At 39.9% G+C, this 23,877-nt stretch overlaps 3 protein-coding genes across 4 annotated transcripts; 2 read left to right on the forward strand and 1 right to left on the reverse strand.

Annotated features, from left to right (window-relative positions):
• The first annotated feature begins 698 nt into the window (after positions 1 to 698).
• Positions 699 to 4,524, forward strand: LOC118223287 (gamma-aminobutyric acid receptor-associated protein-like). Its single transcript, XM_035409618.1, has 4 exons — positions 699 to 970; positions 2,552 to 2,630; positions 3,383 to 3,501; positions 3,683 to 4,524. Exons 1-4 carry the CDS (start codon positions 881 to 883, stop codon positions 3,761 to 3,763), a joined length of 369 nt encoding a protein of 122 aa, XP_035265509.1. The 5' UTR covers positions 699 to 880; the 3' UTR covers positions 3,764 to 4,524.
• A 1,199-nt stretch (positions 4,525 to 5,723) lies between these two features.
• LOC118222921 (G protein pathway suppressor 2-like) lies at positions 5,724 to 14,509 on the forward strand. The gene is made up of 12 exons (XM_035408857.1): positions 5,724 to 5,921; positions 6,354 to 6,469; positions 6,964 to 7,073; positions 7,321 to 7,433; positions 7,703 to 7,782; positions 8,384 to 8,463; positions 8,830 to 8,998; positions 9,425 to 9,508; positions 9,731 to 9,807; positions 10,276 to 10,371; positions 12,098 to 12,181; positions 13,345 to 14,509. Exons 2-12 carry the CDS (start codon positions 6,376 to 6,378, stop codon positions 13,435 to 13,437), a joined length of 1,080 nt encoding a protein of 359 aa, XP_035264748.1. The 5' UTR covers positions 5,724 to 5,921; positions 6,354 to 6,375; the 3' UTR covers positions 13,438 to 14,509.
• A 1,979-nt stretch (positions 14,510 to 16,488) lies between these two features.
• Positions 16,489 to 23,318, reverse strand: LOC118222924 (eukaryotic translation initiation factor 5A-1). 2 transcript variants are annotated; one of them, XM_035408862.1, is made up of 6 exons: positions 22,933 to 23,318; positions 20,841 to 21,015; positions 20,356 to 20,460; positions 19,991 to 20,122; positions 19,770 to 19,842; positions 16,489 to 18,848 (listed from the first exon to the last, which is right to left on the reverse strand). In XM_035408862.1, the coding sequence occupies exons 2-5, from the start codon at positions 21,006 to 21,008 to the stop codon at positions 19,780 to 19,782; spliced, it is 468 nt and encodes a 155-aa protein (XP_035264753.1). In that variant the 5' UTR covers positions 21,009 to 21,015; positions 22,933 to 23,318; the 3' UTR covers positions 16,489 to 18,848; positions 19,770 to 19,779. The 2 variants fall into 2 exon arrangements, with proteins under 2 accessions (XP_035264753.1, XP_035264754.1); XM_035408863.1 differs by lacking the exon at positions 22,933 to 23,318 and adding an exon at positions 22,167 to 22,315.
• Positions 23,319 to 23,877: the final 559 nt, after the last annotated feature.

The raw sequence follows: 23,877 nt of genomic DNA on the forward strand, positions 1-23,877 counted from the left end.
TCGCACTGTCATCTTGTGGGGTCACGCATAAGATTTTGCCAAAAACATCTATTCTGTAATCGAAGTAATACCAATTTGCTAAACATAAATGTTAGCGGTTGCAAAAGGTTAACGTTAACGTTCTACTTTTAAGATGTTGATTCGGCCAACTAAGGTATCGTATTCACACTGGTTTCTTTAATTATTTGGAAGTCCCAATCCCAGATATTCATAGTTGCAACCTAGGAGCGCTAGTTATGCTAATTTATTACACGTAAGGTCAGCTGTCAATCATACGCAACACTTAAAAGCGGTTCGTGTAAAAGCACTAACGTTGCATTTAGTTCAAATATGATTACTAACGAGCTAAAATATTTAGCTTGTCAACCGTATTTAACCCCAGTGAGAATTTGTGTAATAGATGTAATTATTTTTAACAAAAAACATTAAAATCATGTGACAACGTAAACATAGTTGTAGCTACTAGCTACTAGACGTGCTTCGTGTCTCCTGACGTGCAGAAATAAAAGCAATCTACTTCCGCACTATTGCTAGTGTCATTTTCCTACGTAATACCCAGAGACTGTAAAAAATAGGTAATACCATAGTAACACTGGTATCTCATTTGCGCCCGCAAAAGAAGGCACATACCGTACTGTCGTGATACCGAGAGTAAACGCTCTTTGTGAATACCTCCGCTACGTACGATGCTATCCTTGTTATTGTATCCATCCGCTCAGTCGCACTAGTGAAACGCAAGAAAAAAAGCATACGCTGTAGCCGTAGGTACTGACTGAGACATTAGACTAGGTAGCTTAGCAAGCGCTGAGAAGCAATATATTAAGGAATCCTGAACGGAGGTACAGATCCTGGTTTCGGAGTCCTGTCAGACAAATCCACAATGAAGTTTCAGTACAAAGAAGAGCATCCGTTTGAGAAGAGACGATCAGAAGGCGAAAAGATAAGAAAGAAGTACCCGGACAGGGTGCCAGTGAGTGTAACCCATCCTTCTAGATAGCTAATGTAAGCGTAAACACCGTGAAAGGGTTGACTGAACCAAGAAGCTAGCTAGCTTCGTACGCCACCTAGCTAGTATAGCTGGCTCGCTAAGGTCAACTGACGGTTGTGATTAGTTCCCTCAATAGTTACTCTGGTCACTGATAGGTGTGATTCTCATGCTAGAGTCGTGTATTTTTTCGCAGACGTGAGTAGTGAAATGGCACTTCAATAACTGCCGAGACAGAACCATTTCCCTTTGACCCGACGTAGCCAGCCATCTAGCACTAGCTATCTAGCTACGTCGTTGGTCATCAAATTTACAATTTCATAACAAACGTGCATGTCTATTGCTGCTTGTAAACTAACCGGATGTTTAGCTGACTAGTTGGCCATCATTAACTCCAAATGTAGCAGCTGCAGATTGCTGGCTAACGTTGGCATAACTAGCTTGCGAAGTGGAGTAACGTTACGGCCTCCCATCAACCCAAACACAAAACCAAGGTAGCTTAGCTAGTAGTAGTGTCAGCCCCATAACCTTTAAACTGTCTGACGATACTGATCAATAAAAGCTAGATTCAAAAAGCGTGTTCTTGCATGAACGTTGTTTACTCTAGTGAATCTGTTTCATTATTTGATTTATGTAGGTTGTTTGGGCACGTGTGCGCATTGAATCCATTAAAAAGGTGGTTTAAATATTCTGCTGTAGATGTCAGTGAAAGGAACGAATACTGCCGCAAAGTTTTCACGTGCCATGTAATATCAAATACAATTTTGTCTAAAACACATTGTCAACAGGACAGCCTATACTTGAGGGTCATATCAATTTCAAATAATATTGTTGATTGCTTAGGTTATGAACTTACTGAATATCGACTCTAATTTTAGCAGAATTAAAATGTATTTGTTTTAGATGGCAACTAGAAATGCCCTACGACCCTACACCGGAACTGGCCCATACAGACTAGAGTTGCTAAAAGTGAACAATACATCTGAGGTGGCGAGTTAGCGCGGTGTCCGTTTTGAGAGCTGTATCACCGTCCTAGTCGAACTGAATTGTGACTTATGCCTTGGGCGATGCAACTGAATATAATAAAAGTCTAAAGCCACCAAGAAAATGTTGTCAGTTAAGGAGTCAGAATCCTTGGGACAGGGAATAAGCGAAATAATTTACAAGGATGTGTAAACTGTCCACTCAAAACACAACATGGTATTTAACATAAATTTCAGCAATAAATTGTAATGGCTCTGTCTAATTATTTTACACCTTTGTGCAAAAACATATTGCGTTTTTCAAACTTTACATAAGACAGTCGGTTGTTCTTCTCTTTTGTCATTCTCAACATAAAATAAAACCAATCGAGAGATATTGGAGTGAGATGGTCTATGTCAATGGAATGGTCTATATGAAGCAGAAGAGGCCAAAAATAGAACTTTTTCGCTTCTGCTTTCATTAGAATAAAGGGACCAGAGAGATGTTAAATTAGGTTTCTCTCGTAGCATGCTGTATGGATATTGCAATGATGCAAGCTTCTGATTCTTATATTGTTACAATTTCTTTACCATTTCTTTTCAGGTTATTGTGGAGAAAGCCCCCAAAGCCAGGATAGGAGATTTGGACAAAAAGAAGTATCTGGTCCCTTCTGACCTTACAGGTGACTTACATGCTATACTCATGCTCAAAACCACTTGAAATGCCATCTATGGACCGTTTTGATTGAACAGAGTATACTACAAATTCAAAACCAAATTGCTTAGATTTGAACATTTCATAATGGCTGAGCAAAATCTTAAAATACATAACTACCACAGTTGTAGCTGCATGTCTTGCACATTTTGCTTCTGGCCTTACTTGGGGACTTTTTCTTCCTGTTGTAACTGAAGACTGTACTGCTGCTGATGGTCTTCTGAAATATATATTAAAGTACATTGTTAAATAAGGTGTGGAAAGCTGGAGCATTTCCAATATCTGTGCCATAACTATACGCTCATCTTTATGTGGATTTACTGTGGGTCATAATAATAAGAAGCAAATTAACCATAATGGATACTAGAGATATTATCAGCCTTGAGATTACTGTCCGTTGTCATTTTTATGTAATCACATAAGTACTGTCCTTTGCCTCAATATCAAACGAGTGAGAAACTCTGCTTATGTACATGGGCCATTACATTATCCAGCATATTTGATGAGCAACATCTCACTGTGTCACAACAGTATCACAAGTTCCAAGTGGCATTTCAGAGACCTTTTTTCTGAAGACCAGCATATTCCTGGGATAAAACTATAGCTGGGTATTTAATACATTTATTCACTTGGCTGTTCATAGCCAGTACAGCAGTGAACTATACTATGTGAACTTCAGCTTTGTAACACAGTCTCTTGTGTCTCCTCTTCTCAACCAAGTGGGTCAATTCTACTTCCTCATTCGGAAACGAATCCATCTGCGAGCTGAGGATGCCCTTTTCTTCTTTGTTAACAATGTCATTCCTCCTACATCCGCGACCATGGGCTTGCTATACCAGGTACTTTTCCCTTCTTGTTGACTGTCACTTCCTGCTAATTTACCCCATCGTAATATAACACCACATCATTTCTCACACAAGGTGTTGTACCGTACTCTTGTTTCACTTCTGTCAGTCCTCATGTATTTTTGTCCAGTCTCTGCTTGCCTCATGATAATAAAGCTTTCTCACTGTTTTTCAGGAGCACCATGAGGAGGACTTCTTCCTCTACATTGCATACAGTGACGAGAGCGTCTATGGTGGGAGCCAGAAGGAAATCTAAACACCGTCACCCCTATCCCCAGCTACCCACCTTGCCCCTTCAACCACTCAAAACTAGACTCAGTTTGGCAGCCTAGAATTCCAGAGAAAAGACAAATGCACTATGTCATCCCCATGCTTCTGTCACTGTTCCTGCAGTCTGCATTTTAAAATAAATCAGTCCTTGATACCATGCTTTTGCCATTAAGGTTACTTCTAAGGTTTAAAATGACTATTTTTGATTTAAAAATGCAACATTAGTTGTATTACTATAAGATTAATGATAATGACAGAACATTTAATGAATATTAGTGCTGGGTTAAGTTAAAGGTTGCTGTAAAAGGTTAGGTTTACTTAGTCTGTCATTTGTGGGTTAAAATGAAAACTTAAAATCACTTCTGTCCTGAGAATTTAATGTCTGTTATACTATAAAACTCTCAAGAATGTGAGATATGAGACCTTCAGTGAAAGTAATTTCGTACAGTTTGCATAATTTGAAATATGAAACACCATAGAAAAAAATTCAGACTGAACAATCCTTTGTGGTTCTGCTTTCAACCATATACAATTATAGTTGTACTTATTTTTAGCTGTCAATTTCTTAAGCTTATATAAAGAGTTAAGTTTATGTAAAGATTTGTGCAAGTTTATACTTTTGTTTTTTGTTTCTTTTTTTTGTTTTGTTTTTTGTTGTTTTATTTTAGTTTTTTGTTTTGTTTTCGTTAATCATAGCTCCGTATGCAGCTGCGCTTGTGATCATATAAACTTGACAAAAACCCTGGATTCTGGTGTGTTCTTGCTGTGTGATGGGTTTAGGGATTTTTTAAACTAAGGTTTTGAAACACTTGATTGATTGTGTACTTTTTCATTAAGAATGTGACTTTTTCACATTTAATCCCTAGTTTTATCACTTTTTGAATAACCAACCATAATATAATAGGAATTCTGAGGTTATATATACCAGTGTAAGCAGTGGCTGTATTCTCAAGAGCCTGTTATACATACACAGCCTCCATGTACATCAAAACAGGACACACTGCTAGCTTTTTGGTCAAACACAGCAATAAAGTACAAAATAAAATAGTGAGCGTAATAATTAAAGAATGCCTTCCTCCAATGCTCAATTTTTTAGCTTTACCCAAGTACAGTTTATGTGGAAACCACAATTTGTTACTTTAAAAAGTGAGTTTGGTGCACACTATGAGCTGTTGTTTGTTTTCATTCATGTTGACCCTGGGCACTTATTTCATCTTCATGTCAATATGAAAAGAGTTAGTTATCTTCCTGTGATATAGTCTTACAGTTGAAAAGCTCTCCCATCTGTTCAATTCTCCCTCAAAATGGGCAAAAATGCTGTGTATCAAAATTAGATCATGTTCAAGGAAAGGCAATTATTCTTCTATAAGACCCATGCAAATGCTGCAGTTAATAGGTTGTCAATGAATTTTAATTTATGAACTCCTGCGAATGATAGAATATTTCTAATACATTAATGGGTCTTTATAGTACAGAACTGACATTCTGAGATCAGTTTCAATTGCTTAAAAGATAATTATCTCTTGTGGGCAAAAGAGGAGTGTCTTTGTTGCCACCTGCTGGACCGTAGCCAACAGTGAGGGGCAAGCATAATATATTTAAAAAAAAAACTGCTTTCATTATTCAAGGGTAGGTGAGGTGTGTGTATTTTATTTTATTTTTTGTGCCGTGTATGAGGGTGCTTAACATTTCATTCAGGTGGATGAGATTATTCACCATCACTAAACCATGGGTCAGAAGCTGCAGAAAACAAATAGCCCATAACATACTGAATTATTTTATTAGTTCCTCAGTCAGTTTGGACCACAGGATGGATTCTACTCTCCACATTACTGCGGTAATACATTCATTTGTGCTATATATGTAATTTGTAATAGATAAGCGCAACAACTGGTCTAAATCATAGAATGTAGAGGTCTAAATTGATGCCCGTGAGCAATAACTCACGCGCCGACGCTCGTCACCGGAAGTGCGACACTTGTGCCTCTTGTGAGCAAATAAACTCACTAGCCAAAATAGTTTTGAATGTACTCATACTTCTGAACACATACAAAGTTTGACAATAAACGTATCAAAAAAGGGGGAAAATTTTGACTAAGGCTGCAAAAGTGAATTAAACATACCATTAGAAGTACCGAACCCTGGTAAGTGCTTCTTTTTTATTTATTTATTTATTTTTTAACCTAACCTAACCTGACAAGTTACCACTATTTGGTTAGGTTGTTAACTAGCTGTCACGTTAGTTGAACGTTGTATGCTAAGTTAACGATAAGAAGTAAATCAGTTACAGTCTCACGAACATTAGTTGCAATTCGGCCGTATCCTTGAATGTAATTAACGGTTAGCTAGCTTGCTAACAATGAGATGCTGGTTAGCTAGTTAATGAAATAGAGCACTCATCAAACTACTTCGTAAATATAGATCTTCGTATTTACCTAAATACATCGAAAATGATTTACAAAAAGTGATTCAAGAGTTACAACGTAGCAAGCCAATTATGTGGATTCGCTTTCTGGATTGCATCGCTTCTTCCTTACGTATAGCCTACATGTCCAAAAGTCTCATTTCTTCCCTAGCTGGCCGCCACTCCCCGTCAACATGCCTGCTCTGTTGGAGAGACCCAAACTGTCCAACGCGATGGCCAGAGCCCTCCACAAGCACATCATGAGAGAGAGGGAGCGCAAAAGACAGGGTGACTCAGTCGGATCACATGCTATTGCTATGGAGACACAAACTGCCTCTTCTTCAACTCTTGCACTGCAAACATTTCCTGATCGTTCAGTTAACTTAGTACTTACTGAAGGTGATATCATCCATATGAAGTGGTGTCTGCCATTTCCCTTACACTCGTCGCCTTCTACTGTACTACATAACTATCTTTAAGATAAAGACGCACGGATCGCAACGTTAACCATCGCCTGGCTATATAAAAAATTACGGAGAGTTATGGAGTTTTCATGCTCGATTTTTTTCTAATAATTGCATGTAAACATGTAGTCATGTAAACTTTCTAATCTTACATTTTGATTCTGCACCTTAAGAACTTTTGGGAATGTGTATATTGGTTTCATGATGACTTACTACATGATGAGTGTAATACAGTACTTTATTGAACTGATGTTCACAGGACATGGCCATTGTTTAATTTCCCGTCTGCGTAACTGTTGGATGCTTACCTTGTCTCAGAGGAAGAAGAGGTGGACAAGATGATGGAACAAAAGATGAAAGAAGAGGAGGAAAGGAAAAGGAAGAAGGAGATGGAGGAGAGAATGTCCTTGGAGGAGACAAACGAACAGGTGAGAGATGTGTACACTGGTATGGTAGATGAACACTGTATGAGTGAAGGTATTGTATGCCAGATCTCTAGCCCCTGTCCCCAATATGTTTCTTGTCATATAGATATAGAGCTGGGCGTATCCTTCTGCAACTAGAGCTGTGCAGTACTCAATTCGCTTTTACATATAGGATATGTGATTAATCATTGTGTAATCCCAATAGAATGATTTAGAATGCAGTTTTAAAAAAAGTTGTTTTGTCTCTCAGATCATGAAGATGGGGGAGAAACTCCAGTGGCTGCAGGAGGAGAAGCACCAGCTCTTCCTCCAGCTGAAGAAAGTGCTCCATGAGGAGGAGAAGAGGCGCAGAAAGGAGCAGAGGTGCAGGCAAAGATGGGCGATTTGGGAGGAGACCTTTTCCTGGAATAATTAAAAGAAAACTGATTTAAACTGTGAGGCACATCCATTCACATTTTATTTTGAATGCAGCTTTGGAAATCAGGTTGACCCTAGGGTGCGATTTTCTGTGGTTTCATGTAATGACAGGAAAACCGGTTGATTGGCTAGTGCCTTAGTGAGATAAAAAAAAATAAAACATGTTTATGGAGTTGGCCCCCCAACAATTCTCATTCTCTCCCCTGCTCCTGTAGTGACATGACAACTTTGACCTCTGCAAGCTACCAGCCCAGCATGCCCATCCACTCAGGACAGCACTTGCTGAGCATGCAAGGTGAGCATCATACCACTATGAAATGGTTCTGTTACCATGGGAACATCCTCTGTATCTGCACCATTGTTCTTAAGGCAAACTTGTGTAATTTATAGTGGAAAAGGACATTTTTATTTTAATGCAGCATTATTGCAAGAGTTGAATTGGCTTCTAGTTCCATTCAGAAATGTCAGCAAACTTGTACCAGCCTACAGGCTTTGGTTATGTGGCAGATAGTTTGCTATAATGCCTCACTTGCTTATTTGACTAGCAGTATACCAAACTTACTAGCTAGATAATTAGGTAATGAACTTAATTATATTTGGTTATACCTTAACTAGACTGAGCGAGCACGTTTGCTGTTTCGCTAGTACTATACATCTCAGGTCACAAGATTAAGCAAGTCCCACAAACTCATAGGTTGCTCTGGATAATTAATGCTACTAATCGAACTAATGCTACCTCTTGCTCACGAGCAATACAGTATCCAGCTAGGTTTCCTGCTGCTGTGGTAGCAGGAAGTGGATGGATTAAAATATTGTGCAATGTTTTTTTTCCCATCTCTCTCTGCCTGCCCTTTCTCTCCCCTTTGCTCTCCTTTAAACCCCCCCACCACCCATAGGCAGTCCGGTCAGCCATGGTCGGCCAGGTGCTCTTTTGGCGGAGCGAAGTAAGCAACTGTTCCAGGCCCCTGTAATTTCGGTGAGCATGGAAGACTCTGATGGACCAATCTCATTCAGTGACTGGAGATTAGTTTATTGTTCATACAGTATGTATCCACTAGCATAAAATATATAATCACTCTGCAAATCTTTTTCAACCAAAAATTCTAATCAGAGTAATGATAACTTTAAGGTATTGGCCAGCCTGCAGCACCATGCGTTGCAATATTTTGACATAATTTATCAAACGGTATACCATGTCAACAAGGGTCTTTTGGTTCATATTTTATATTTGTTTGTATGATCTTTGATTGATGTGGAATTCAAAGAATTTGTATGACTATATTCAGTGTGAATGCTTAGAATAAGTGAACCTTATAAATGAGGGGTTGTTGGCACTTGACAGGGGCGGCAGTTCCAGGCTGGCTTCGGTGCAGGAACCTCTGAACACGGCCAGTACTCCTCCAGCCAGCCAGCACATGGGCCCTATGGTGTCACTCAACCACAGCACGCCTCCCCCTATGCCACAACTCAGTCTGTGCCGGTCAGCTATGCAAGCAGCTCCCAGCTCAGAGGTGAGTGCATGCACAGGAGTGCTAGGAAATATGGGATTCCTCCATTTAAAGCAAACTCAGTATAAGCTGTGTGTGTTGGTGGAAGTGTCGGAAGGAAGGATGAACAAAACCTTTCATTTTTTGGGAGGAAGTGTAAGGGTCACTGAAGTGAAGTGGTGCTGTAGGTCCTGATGACATCATTGCGGGACTTGTTATCCTACATCCTTTTGATAAAGTGAGATTGAGGTTGGGACTTCTTTGTGTCCGGTGTATTTGTGTCTTGTGCTACTAAGTGTCCCTGTGAGGAACAGCTGTGACTCTGTAAGACCCAACCCACTGATTGGTATTTGGGCTTTGTTTGAAAATGTGATCTGGCCCAACACAAAGAATAATGTTATTTTTAGTTTTTTTTTTTTTTTTGCTTAATTGTCACTCTCCCATCTATAGGAACATCAGCATTTCAGACCATGCAGTACCTCCCTCACCAGCAGCAAGGCTACGCTGTTCACAGTCACTTCACCTCGCAGCCAGGTCAGCCTTGCACTCTAAATGAGAGAAAAGAGAAAAAAATGCTGGTTCCAGTCAGAAAGTTAAAGGCAAAAGCATTTTTAATTTGGTCCGATCAGATTACTGTCAAATTGGAAAATGACAAATTGTTACTATTACAAATGATTTGTATCATTGACAAATTGTTACTATTACAAATGATTTGTATCATTGACAGGGTGTACATTTCTCCCTTCATGTTTCTAGGGTTTATTCCCAGTGCTGGGATACCCCTCCAGAAGCAGCTGGAACATGCCAACCAGCAGTCTGGGTTTACTGACTCGGTGAGTCAGTTAGACACACGGAGTATGGGTGGTTCAGTGTTTACTGTGCTTTTTAAGGTTGCGTGTGCCACAGATGGTGTATGTCTGTGCAGATGTAACTTGTAAGTGTCTATATTTAGCAGCACTGGTAAGACTAGATTGTGTAACGCTTACAAAGTGTTGTTTGCGCAGGTCCAAAAATGCACACGTTAAATAAGACACATTGATATTTTAAAATAATCAAAAATTTCAGTCTTAATTTTACTGAGCCCTAGGGATTCAGTGTCATGGATAAAAGATTCACAGATTCAATTTATGGCCTGCTTCTGTATTTTAAGAACTTATGGGATTCATGTCATGTTGCATATCCTTATTTTGCATTGAACAGTTCCTAAAATAGCTTGTTCCTTTTGAAAAAAGAGAAAGCAGGCATTAAAATGGTCTCACTGTCCTGGTAACACTGTGCTGTGGCATGTGCCTGTGATTCAGAGCACCCTGAGGCCCTTGCACTCCCCGGCTCTCCACCCCGCTGCCGCTGGTCTCGTGCCCTCGCCCTCCATTGCTGTCCAGATCCCTGCTGCCAAGGTGCGATCGCCAATCTTCCACCTGTTCAGAATCAGACTCACACCCAACTCTAGTGTCTCTGTATCCATGTGGAGTCAACAGCTCAGACACTGTTCATTCACGTCATCACAGCTGGAGAGACTGATCAAACGGTGCCTGGGTATAGTAGGTCAATTCCTGTAGGCTCCTATAAATGCCCCGCCTTTTATGTGGCTCACTGTCTTGTCTGCTGCGTGCGTCAAGTCACAGACTCCTCACCCCACAAGGAAAGAGAGAACGAAGGCTTGCAGATGCATTAGGAACACGTGTTGGGACGCACTCACTCTCGGGTTGCAGTCACAACCAGCGATTTCTATTGCGGCTACTTTTTCTTCTGGGGAAAAAAGTGATTGACTTCGTATTTTTACTGTATTGTTACCATTGACTTACATTAAAACGAGTGGCTGAAACACCTATACTGGATGGTTCTAAATCACAATTTTATAGAGATCCAGACCCACTGTGTGGTTAAAAATCATGATTTTATGGAGATCTAGGCCCACTGTGGGATGTAGTCGGTACCCATTTTCAGCATATGAATGGTGGATTTCGTAACACCTTTTTACCATTTTAATCGTGGATTGTTTGACAATCGGGTGCCCAGACAGAGGCTAAGTTAAATGCAAAGCGGTGGTCTAAAAAAAATCACCACTAGAGGGTGACATCCAGCCACATACATGGGCCGTTCCTGGCAAAGCCGTATATTGTAACACTGCAGAAAGAGGAGAACCTTGAACTACTGATTATTCCCGCTGGAAATGGTTCCGTGCTCTAGTGGGTGACATTGAACAGTTTGCCCCTGCTAGATCCGATAGCAGCAATGAGAGCTACCTTCCTGAAATTAACTATGCCCTCTCTTTCATGCCTGGCCCAACCTCTAAAGAGCAGATTTTCTTCATACAGTAATCAAGCATCAGAGCGGTTCACAGCCTCATAGAGGAACAGCCCTCTCTGGTTAGAGAAAGTTACTGCATGCTGTGCCGAGCTTTGGTTACATTTGGATTGACCCCGTGGCTGCAATAAAGGCTGCCCAGGCCAGTTTCCCTGGACAAACAAGGAATGGCGCTCGTTTTGGCACTCGTGTGGGAGTATGTGTATACTACTGGCATAGCTGGTAACCCTTTGTGAGGCTATATAAAAATTCATATTTATATTCCCTGCATTCTTTGTGGTGCCCAAGTGTTAAGGCGGACACATTTTAATTATTGTTGTCTGTGCTTATGTGTTATGTATGTTCTTTTATGTTCCTTAAACCATCAACCTGCCCTGGGACTACAGATGAAAATTAGCCTGTATGGCTAAATCTGGCACATTTACATGGTGCATCTAAGTTCTCATGTTTATTAATGTGCACTGTCCCTTTCTTAAATAAAATAAACCTTAATCTATCCTCACTATTGTACAATTAGAACAGGTATTTCCCAGAGACTGTAAAAAATAGGTATTTCCCCAACACTATGTTTGACCACTTAACTATTTAACTCCTTACAGAAAAGCCAAGGACGTAAGGTGGTGTTCTGCAATAAGACTTGCGTGTTATGTTTTCCATTTGTAAAAGAAAACACAATTTGAAGGAATAATGCTGGTTTGGTTTGCATTTTATTTCATTCCATAGTTTTCCAAAACACATTGACAATGTGAAATATGTTTTTTACTTTTGCATATTCTGAGACAGAGGCTCAGATGTTCTCATCTCTGTTTTTGATAGTCTGGCTTGCCGTACGCTCATCCGTCCCGCCCTGCCTCTCCTGGGAGTTTCACTCATGGGACCCCCCCTCAACAAGCCCATGCGGTGAGCCCCTCACCTCTTACACAACTGCTTTAATGGGACCTGTCCAGGCTGTGGCTAAGGGCCTACATAATTTGTGGTTTGTGGAAAACTGCAACAATACTTTGAAATAAGCTTAAATATCACTCCCACTACCAAAGAAAGGAATGGAAAAAATGCATCTAATTTTCCAGAGCGTAAACCGAGATGTTTGTATATATCATATCTTGCATACAGTGGGTTACATTTTGAGACTGAATACCATAAGTTTTCAATTTGCTAATGCTGCTGATTCACTGGTAAGATTTTAGACATTTCAGATCAACATTTAACTGGGAAAGATGTCAATTGTTCTGAATGCACCATGGCAACCCTGTAGTTTGAGCCATACATGTTACAACAGCAGTTTTCTGAAAGCTCTATGATAAAATGATGCATTTTTGCTTACTCTTTCAGCATTAATGTAATGCCCTTGAACAGTGCCTTAACAGCCTGTGAGCCAACCAGCAAGCCCACATTAGTTCCTGTTTTCAGTTAACTAATTCTGCTCTCGAGAAGTCCCTCAAATTTAAAGCGATGCATTTTTTGTGACCCAAGTGAAACTTGGGAGAGCTCAGACTAACACAGTCTTTCTGAGCACATACTGCCAGATGATGCTTCCTTTCACTTCTCAGTCCACCATCTACAAAGTTATTGAACTGGAGGAGTGCACTTAATGCACAGATAACACGGGTAGACTACATACACACGAAAGTTCTTTAGCCTTGTCTGTCAACTGAAATCCATATAATGTAAAAAATAATATATTAATTGCAATTTTCAGTTATGTAATTGTACATGTTATTCATTTTGACAGGTTTAACTCCAACTTTCATACTAAGCCATTAATATAATACAGCATTATCATATTAATGGCTATGCTCTGCATACACAAATACTTTGTATACAGAGCTGTATACTTGTGTATGCAGAGCTGTATAAAATCAGTGATTTCTCTGTGGTTTCATTATAGAATAATTATACCGTCTTACTCTGAGTCTTTTTTTTAGGGGCACATTTGCCTCCTTTTCCCCAATTTGAGTTGTAAATTAGTTTTTTATGAAAAATTGGCTGATATGGTCGCCATAGGCTTTGGCAAGTGCCGTTACTGTAAATACCTGAAATTCATTTGTTTTTTCTTCCCACAGACCTCTTTCCAGAGCTCTCCTCAACCTGCCCCTCGCCATGCCTACCTCTCTCACACCCAAACAGGACAGAGGTTCTATCACCATAGCAAGTAACCAAGGTTACGAACCACCAATCGAGAGGAAGCAACATCTAATCAGAGATTTTGTTTCTTCTATTCGGACCTGGGGTTAGGCGGATTGGATAAAACTGTTCTGTGTTGTTGGATTAAACGGACTACCAACAGAATGAACATGATTTCTGAACACAGAATATTTGTTCTTTTCTGTTCCATTTTAAATTGTCTTCTTTGTGGGAAACATTTAACCATATTTTAGCCTTGTTTTCAAGTCAAGTTGACTTCCACCTCACATTGTATTTGCATTTCCTGACCAGTAACATTTCCACTGTTAGTCCTCCAGTGGAACAACCCTTCAGAATTCAATTGAACTACTAATAAAAACTTGTACATCCACAGTTTTGAATAGTTTATTGTTGACCTTTTGTATGAGAGCATTTAATTTCCTTATGTGGTTATAAACCTTTATATCACTTAATATGTAGGTTATCTTAAATGTTGAAATGCCTACTTGTATTTGTAAGCCATGCCCATTGCTGTAATCTCCTGTGAATTTGGGAGAGTGAACACTAACAGCCACTGCTTCTTTTGCGGTTCGTGCAGGCAGACTGGGCTGACCAGATGGGGTTGCTGGTGCACAATGAGACAGTCATCCCACAGCCAATTTTTGCTTGCAGACAGAGCTGGCACTGGCATGGCCCAGATTTGATACCAGACTATGGGGCAATCCGCACACTGGAACAGTGACTTAACAGGATGAGCCACCCAGCAGCTCAATATGTAGGAAATCTGACTTGATGAGTGGGAATCACAAAATGAATTCTGTCCCATATCTGAGTCTGCGTTATCAGTTGGTCTTTTGGTCAGCCCTGTTTCAATGTTTGTACAATTCTCAGATTTACATGTTCACTCTTATATTGAACAGTTTGAAATTTAAATCAAATGCTGCTGCAGTCACTTTGACATTTCTAAGTAGGCTTTGGGTATAGAATCATGACATTACAGACTTTTCAGAAATACTACTCAATGTCAAACTGAATGTTTTTGGGTCAATGAATATTCTACACAGCAATCATTGAACCACAATAAAAACTCACATTGTGGTTTTCCTTTGTTGTCTGGTTATCTCGGGTATGTACATAGCAGCAGGCTGGTGTTTATGCCTGTTAATATGTATGCAGGTGTGTTAGACCCTCAGGTATTACAGTGGAACAAGTTTCATAACACACTGCCTTCTATCCTCCCAACTTTGTGGGACAAAAATTGTGAAGAAAAAAAAGCCAGTTTTTAATATTTTTTTCACAGGGAATAAATGTTTTATTGATGTTTTATTGTCAATTACAGCATTTCACAGTAAGAACGTTGTACCAACAGTCTAAACATGGTGGTAATGTGATGGTGTGGGGATGCTGTGCTGCCTCAGGACCAGGGGCTGGTACTGGAGCCTATCCCAGCGTTCACTGGGCAAGAGGCAAGAAAACAATCTATTGCACAGGGCACACACCATTCACTCACCATGGGCAATTTAGAGCCTCCAGTTAGCCTACCTGCATGTCTTTGGCCTCCACACAAAAAGGCCCAGGCTGGATTCAAAGCCAGGACCTTCTTGCTGTGAGGCGACAGTGCTACCCGGTAACTCTGTAATTTTCATCTTACCATCTGAAGAGAATGTGAAAAATGCAAAGGAGAAAAAAATCCTATATAATATAAAGTTTGGGGATTTTTTATGTGGATATGTGAAGTTGTTTCTGAATTCTGTCTGTTTACATGAGGTCAGTAGGTACAGAAGTCTGTGGTAATTGTTCTTGTTGGAAACCCTGAAAAGTGCCAAACCCTTGGTGCTGTATAGGTATGGGACATGCCTTGAGGAATGGCACTGCATAGACAAGTCAGTCAGGTGTCATGACATTCACACTTCACTCTTAATGTGTTTGCATTTTTGACATTGAATAATCTGCTTATGAGTTGTGTACTTGAAAAAGTGGTTTCGTTAGCCCAGTGAAATGCTGACCATATTTAGTTTAGAATTAGAATATTATACATATGAACATATTTGGAATTCTTACAGCAAACTGCTTTAAATCTACATTGTGTATCTGGCAATAATGGATTGTTGTAACATGTTAAAGATGGGACAAACAAAAGCAGGTCCCAAAGACCACAACACACACATGCTTGCATTGTAGGTTACTCAAAACACCTTTCTGATTGTGTACATACAATATGTAGCAAGTTTCCCTCATGTGTTCCTCCCACAAATTATGTTTGTGTTGGATGTCGACGGTCCAGGATGAGTATATAACTAAAAGTGGATAGAAACACTACAACTACTTTACATTTTCTTAACCCCATCCAAATTTATTTTTGGCAGCAATCAAAATCAAAGACATATTGTAACTAAGCGGGCAGATTTATGCAGTATCTGTTCCTTGTTTCTTGGTTGTGTGCAAGTGTGTGTGTGTCTTCAGCAGACCTGCCCCTTAGCTCCCAAGAGAACCTCAACAATATGAACTCTTCTCGTTCATGTTGCTGAATGATGGGGTGGGGGGTGGGGGGGTTTGGAACTCTGAAATGTTCATAACTTTGACAGTAAAGTCAAATTACAAATTTTAATTTGAATAATTTTTTGGCCCTAGCCTTATTTTTTAAACAGGTTCTTATTTGTAACAAATCATTTTATAGCTGTAAGTGGGATCTCACAAAATCTTTTTCTATGTCAGCTTGCCAAAAGATGCAGCATAATATCCTATTTAGTTGACAACTGCATGGGAATAATGTCACTTCATTTGTGAGCCTGTCATTTATGTCATAAAGAATGTGAGACTGTGTGTAGATTACAGAGAACCTGAAGGAAATGAACTGAGAAAAGCACTAGAAAAAAGCACGAGGCCAACCGGGAGTTCAAATCAAGCTGGAGGTGGTTCTTACCATGCCATAAAATATAGGGCATCAGAAGGGACATTAAAATGTGAGCAACAGTCTGTGGCTGCAAAGGCGGTTTCTGACAACCCAACTCAACTTAAACTTCTAACACTGTTAATTATTAAATGCATCTGTCAGTGTGCCAAGAAATGGATTGAACATGCGCTTTATACTGTGCAAGAAAGTGCTGTTTATTTTTTTTCCATTATGCTGCTCCTTTGGAAGTGATTTTCCATGGTTCCTGAATAGCTATAGAGGGAGATTTCCAGTCTTTTTCTTATTAGAAAGTCTGACTCATTTCCATTTAATGCTCACTTTTAATTTGTGAATGACAAGTTCTTTTTCGTAGTAACATGGGAATTCCATGACTTACCAATGAATGAAGAGTGTTCAGGTTTGGATACGCCCTTAATATATACACGAATACACTTCACTTCTCTGCCCTGCTTTTCTCAAAGGAGGAGTAAAACTGACTGCATAATGCCACAGTGGCTAGGTCTATGAAATCGTAATAAAACTGTAAAATAAAATCCCCTATTTAACCAAATCTAGTGATTCCAGTGTAAAAATGGAGTGCTTGTCCCTATTTGTCACAGTAAGTAAAATGTAACAGCTTCAATTAGGGACTAGGATTCTTATACAAGTGGGTACTTATCTCCAAAATCAACAAGACCAAGTCAAAAGTCTTATTCACTCCCACTAGAACTACTACCACTGTTCCGTATTTTGTCAGTACAGTACTTGCTGGTAAAATGATAGCCTAGGCTAAACAAAACATCAATACCTTTAGAGTTCTAGAACATAATTAAAATGATTTGAAATTAAGTGAATAATAAATAAACCAATGGTCTGTTGGGAGGTTTCTAGGATTGAAGGCATACAACGCAGGATTTTTTATCTTTTCTGTGGTCATGTGTTTACAAAGAAGTCTCCTCCTCTGTCTTCAAGCCTGCGCACTCATCTCGAGTAGTCTACCTGACTTTGGCCATCTAGCTACCCAATGTAACTGCTGGATAACAAGAGGTAACGTCACCCACAGGTCCATCGGAAAACAAGTCAATTCTGCGTCGTTTTTCATCCCCTTGGCAAACTTCAGCTGACGCCACCAAGAGAAATCAATTCCAAGGTTAACTTCAATTCTTGAACATTCGCAGTATCTGGGCTTCTTTGCCATTGCAGCAGCCACAAAGCTAACAACTGATAGCTGAGCCCAAACCACAGGCTCTGTAGCCACACCCACCCCTCCCTACACAGAAAAGAATGTTACGCCCCAGTAACGTCCCAAACACATTTTAGAATAAATACAAGTGATGGTCCAGTAATTTGGCGAAAGTGAGTAAGGACAGAGTGCAGTGCATCACAGATATGGCTTAGCATGGTTATTTTACAATATTTTTAAGATTAAAATCCTGCATAGTATGCCATTAAGAGGAGAAAATTATATCATTCACCTTTCCTAGTGGAATTATCTGTCTGAAGGTATACTTCTGAATTTTGGGTTAAGGGTGAGCACAAATGGCTTGGAAGAAGCATTTAAACTGAAGGATGATTGCGTAAGTTTGGGTGGTGGGGATGAATGACATCAAACTTCATGGAGGATTTATGACAGTTTGGGAGGAAAAAAAGTAATTGTAACTGCACCAGCAGGGTAAAGAGTGACAATTAAAACTGGGTTCTGTGACATTATGGGTCTGTGAAAACAATCATCCTTGATTTTATCAGCTAACAAACAACGTTCTCTTGACAGTACTGTCACTACTGTTCTACTGGCACAGTGTTGCTACAACACTACTGAAACACTGAAAACCTTGTGTGCCAGCTAGTTTGAATAGTAACATTGTCATAAAAAGGCTGACATAAATCATTGTATGGAGAGAAAACAAACAAACTGACTGACAAGTGCATTTCATTATTTTCTGAAATTGAACTAATTGAATCACTATTATTAATAAAGTATCAACCATTAGAACCCTGCATGTAATTGTGGTCCTAATATGGCCTAACAGTGGTTTTTAAAGGCAGGTAGTAGTATGGAGGTGACTAGTAGGGATTACCACACAGAAGAACTAAACCAGCTCATACCAAAACAGAAGAGAAACTGCTTTTGAGAGAAGGAGCCCTTTAAAAGTTAAAACCAGAAAAGCAATTCTGCCTTTTTGGAGGGTGGTGGACAAATCATTCCATTTTGGCCCAAGAACATTTGCCACCATCCAAATTACCATTACCCACAATACCCATAGGAGGCTGAGTGAGAATACACACCTCCCTGATCTATTTTTCTGTTAAATCTTTATTTACTGATATTAGCATGTACCATTACCTTGCATGTATATATAAAGACTTTTTCCTTTGTATTTAATTTCCTGTTATTTATTAAATTTAAATTTCTAACTTAACCCAAAGAAGAGCCAGAAAGTACAGAAAGAAAGAAGGACCGGCTGATTTGAAGAAAAAGAAGAAAGAGGAAGAATAGCAATGTTGAGGTCGTATTCTTTCCTTTTTCAGGTCCAACACATCTTGCAACCCCTGAGAATGAGGAGGCAACACAGAAAGAAGGGAGATAAGGAAAAGGGGATGGAGAGCAGAAAGAAGAAAAGGATAGTGCAAAAGGGGGAAAAATATGCAGAATATTAATTGACAAAAATTAATCCTTCAAAAAAAAACAACAAAAAAAAAAACACTGCCGTCTTTTTGTCAAATATTCTGACAAGAGCAATCCATTGATGAATATAAAAACTCACTGCGCACTTAAAATAACATTACTATTTCAAAATCTCAGATAATAAGACAAACGAAGTTGCCTGGGATGTAGGCCTCCACATGCAATACATTAAGCATGCATTCTGAATACTACATGCTGAATTACAAAATGTTTTCTAATAATTCACTTTGCCTTAATTTATTAATTACTTTTTATATAAAGAATTGACAGCATCTTATGCAAATACATGGTTTTGGAAACTTTATTCTCAGTTATCAGTATAATACAGTCTAACCTATACTGGACTGCAACACACTTGTACATTATACTATAAACATACTGCATCAATACAAAATGACATCAGCTTGACACACTCCATTCAGACATATAGTAAAGCAGTGATGTCTACCTACAACCCACTGCAGTGGTAAACAACAGCAAATACAACTCATTTACCCTACTTAACATGTTCTTTTTTCCCAAGCTGCAGCCCACTTCCATTCTATTCTAATGATTTGGTCATAATTTAACACTTCAAGTTTAGTAGTGAATGAAATTAACAGATGCTGCTCCCAAAACCAGCCCTAGGTTTGTATTAGCTACTTATTTAAACACACCTCAAAGAAATCGCATTAGTCTGGCCTTTGATAAGCTTCCTACATCTATTTCAGCCCGGCAACGGGCCACACAAATTGAACCAACACCCAGATTTGTAGTCATGCTTGCAGTGCTTGACCAGACTTTACCTGCAGTACTTTACTTAGCCATGGCTTTGACAGCAACTGCACATTCCTCATTCATCGCAGATACAACAGTAATCTGTGGAAGGTGAAGAATAGGAAAAACTATTTAATGAACTATGGCTATACACTGAAAACTTTATTAATTCCTCTCAGTCAGAGTTCAAAATAAGGCTGAATTTCAGTTTCAGGTAGTAATGGAGCATGAAAAAGAAGAAAACACTGACCAGGATCTCCTCTCCAGCATCATACTTTGCATCAATCTCCTTTCCCAGGTCTCCTTCAGGCATCTTGAGGTCCTCCCGCACATCCCCACTGTCCTGGAGGAGAGACAGGTACCCGTCCTGTATTCCGATCAACTGAGAGGGAGGGGGTGGGGGGTCACATGGATTATGGGAGTTGAGAGGAGACATTTTTAGTATGAGAAAAGACTTGAAAACTCATATGAAGAATAGGAGAAGGACATGTTTTCCTTCAAAGACACGGGTATATTCATTCAACCACTTTCCCTTACTTTTCTTGTCATCCTCACTCACGGTCTCCAATCCCACACAACACCTTCCTTCCTTTCACTCCCTCTCAGCACGTATACCTGGTAGTCCATTCTCTTGATGTTTGGAACATCCATGTTGTGAGTAGAGGGACAGATGTCTTCATACTTCCTCCCAGAGAAGATGTCTATACCGACCATATGGACCTTTTGTGAGGAATAACTCAAATTAAACATGAATAATTTTCTTCCCTAGGATATTTAGAACAATTTATAATATTTAGAAGAATCTTTCACCACTTATTTAAACTACCGATATGCATAGCATAAGAAAGAGCAGTGATAAGGATAAAAAATTCCAGATACACTGGAAGAAAGGAAGAAAGTAGTCATTTATTATTATTAATTATTTCTGTATTCAACTCCAAGTGTAGCTGGAGTTGAATACAGAAATATTCTGTTGCCTCTGTTGCCATATTTAATACTTAAAGGAGGTCCACAGAGTCAGGACATACAGTAGTGCCTTACACTACAGCACCAACATACAAACACCCCCCAAACACAGACAAAAGAGATGTCATACAAACCTTGGCGTGTCCGTGCTTGCCAGTCTTGGAGGTGGACATTTCGACAATCTTGCAGGGCCGACCTTTCAACACGACAAAGCCGTTCTTGCGCAGGGCAGAGCACTGCATGGGGAAAGTGGCAGATGCCCCAGCATCGCCGGTCTGGAAGTCCAAATCTGCGTCTGCCATGCCAGCACTGAGGGATGTTGACAGTTTCACAGAGGTTAATGACAACTAATTAGAGTGTAATAACTCTGCCTGGGCAGGACAGGCATAATGGCAGAATGTATCACTGCAACTGGTACATGTACCTCAGATAAAGTCTGTAAGTATGTGCATGCTTTTTAGCTATTTGTAATCTCTATGTGTGTGTGTATATATATATATATATATATATATATATATAAAACTTGTTTTGTTCTTATGAGCACTGCTGATAACAATTAGTATGCCTAAGCGTTTTAATATGTAAATGGGTGATACGTAAAATGGTTAGGATTTCACGTGGATTGAACATATTCTGTTCATACACCACCATTACAGTGTTGCTTAAGGAATCTGACATACTTTCGTCAGTAAGGATCTCCTGCTGTAACTGTGCCGATTGAATGCGTGAACCACTTTAAAACGCTGGACGCCAAGGCAGAAACATGAACGCTTGGGCCATTCTCATTCAGTTGGTTGGCTACTATCGTTAACTGACGTTAGCTGAGACAGGAGAAAGCTAAATTAAGCAACAGAAACGTGGCACCTGTTAACTGAACGTCTAACAACTTACAAAATAAAATTGTGTCAAAGTTTTATTCAATGCGAGAAGAGGGCGTCTTTTAAACGACTGAAACAAAGATAGGGAATCAAAATACAGCGTGACATCCGATTTTATATTGTCTATGTTTGAAAAGTAAATGGACACTTTAAAATGCCGTAACAGACCATCATAAAACCATGAGGCTCATATAGTAACTTAGATCAGAATACACATGAGCCCGTAAGGGAAGGCCCCTGCGTACAATCACACTCCAACCATCCAAACTCGACCATGACGTTGTAAAAAATATATATCTTTTTAACGAACAAATAAAACCTGACAAGGGTGTGCTTTTCAGAAACACCTGGCTAGCCTGTTTTTGCACACTAAATGTATTTTAGGACAGCGGCTACAATTATAGTATATGCACTTACACCTTTAGATAACACCGAATAACGCTGAATGAGCAGATAATCTACTGTACTGGACACGCAAATATCCCCGTATGAGACGAATTCATACACATATTAACAACACAAGTTACATTTGCTGTAAAGTAAAATTAACAGCTGAAAGAATATAGCATGTGTTCGTTCCACCTCACAAAAGTGCGCTTCCCATACGGCCTGGTGCTCACAACCGGGGAGCTAGAAACGGCGCCGCGGTCTTCGTGAGCGTTCCACTCTGGCTGAGGCCCACAGCCATGGACACTGTAACTAGGCGGGTGCAATAATAACTAGATACAACACTATAAGATACGGCAGACAGCGTATCCTTCGACGTGTCAGTGACAGACTTTGATAAATAGTGACCCGACATGTGCGTACATGGTATTCATCAGAACTAGCTAAACTGAATGCACTGTACGGAATTGTAGCCTACTGGAAAGACCTATTGTGTGTATAGCGTAACAGGACTAGGGGTTATTTACAAAAATAACAAGTTGTTTTATTCATTAGATCATATGTCATGTAGCCTTTTGAGGTTATTCTACTTTGATGAAACGGTTCAACTAAAACAAGTATTGCCATAAGACAAAACGTACCACCAACGTGACAGCTGCTACTAGCTTATTGCTAACTACAAGAATGCATGGTTAGCAGACTAACAAAGTTGTTACTAAAATGAAACAGTCGACAAAATGTTAATTTTAAAGACTGGTAAATCAACGCCGAGTATCTTAAATGTGGGCTATTATTCAGAAAATAATCGCGGGGGAAACTATGCGTTATTTATAAAGCAAAGATGCCAAGTCTGCATGGCACAAACGGAGCAAGTGGACTGGGAGTGACTGATGGGAGGGGAGGTGGAGGCTCGCGCGCCGCGATTACGTTTCGTTTTGTAATGTTTAAAGAAGTTACTTACCCAGTCTGCAAGCTTTCCCTCTGTCGGTGTCTGGTGTACTATCTACTCCAAACAACTGGTCTCTTTCTCCCCCTTTTTCTCTTCCTCGTTCTCTGCCAGTCTCTGTCGTCTGTCACTCTCGTGTCTGCGGCGTTGACTCTGTCGTGCCTTTGCTCCTTTTTTCTGCTCCCTTTATGCTCCTTTCATTCCTTGTGCCCCTTTCCCTGTCTGTGCTCCGTTCTGTATGGTCTTTTCAGCAAGTTGTTACTGTCCAGGCTAACAAGCACCGCAAGCTGCAAACCTCAGTGGAGCCAAATCTCACACTGCCCGTTACACACTCCCTCTCAATCACACCCTCAACCAGTCTTCGACAGACACAGACCCACGAAATAAATGTCCTTCTTCCTGCGCAGGCGCGTTTACCCGTGTATCCTCAAATTCACAGGGGGGGCGCACAGTTCTGTGGGGGTGCGGTTCCATGATTCCGGGAACGCGCTTTAGCAATACCCCTTTCCTGCATGTTTGTACGTGAAAGTCGAACTACAACGACTAGACTGATCAATGAACAGTGCAGCCTCAACGTGGTTTACCCTACGATGATAAAATATCTCACAGGGATGTCGTGCTATGCAGGCGTTGTATAACCACGAGTCGTGGATGCACCCAGCTACAGGCCTACCTCACAAACCTGTAACCCAGTTGTGGACAAGTCCATGGGTAGCCTATATCCTGTGCACAACGAAGGAACGACAAAGAACGTTCTTATCGCCTACAGTAACTAATATAGTCCAGGTTGCGGTTTTCGTTTTGTGTATTAAAGTGACAGAACTCATTTGAAAATTAATCGTGTTGTCTACAACATTTTTGAGTTTTAAAAACATCTGACAGATTTATACACTTATGTACTGTAGGGTTAAACAATGACGGCTGAAAAAATGCAACTGGACCCAAACTGGTTTTGCCGTC

The sequence above is a fragment of the Anguilla anguilla genome, chromosome 3, assembly GCF_013347855.1.
Source record: "Anguilla anguilla isolate fAngAng1 chromosome 3, fAngAng1.pri, whole genome shotgun sequence".
In the NCBI taxonomy this organism is placed as follows: Eukaryota; Metazoa; Chordata; class Actinopteri; order Anguilliformes; family Anguillidae; genus Anguilla; species Anguilla anguilla.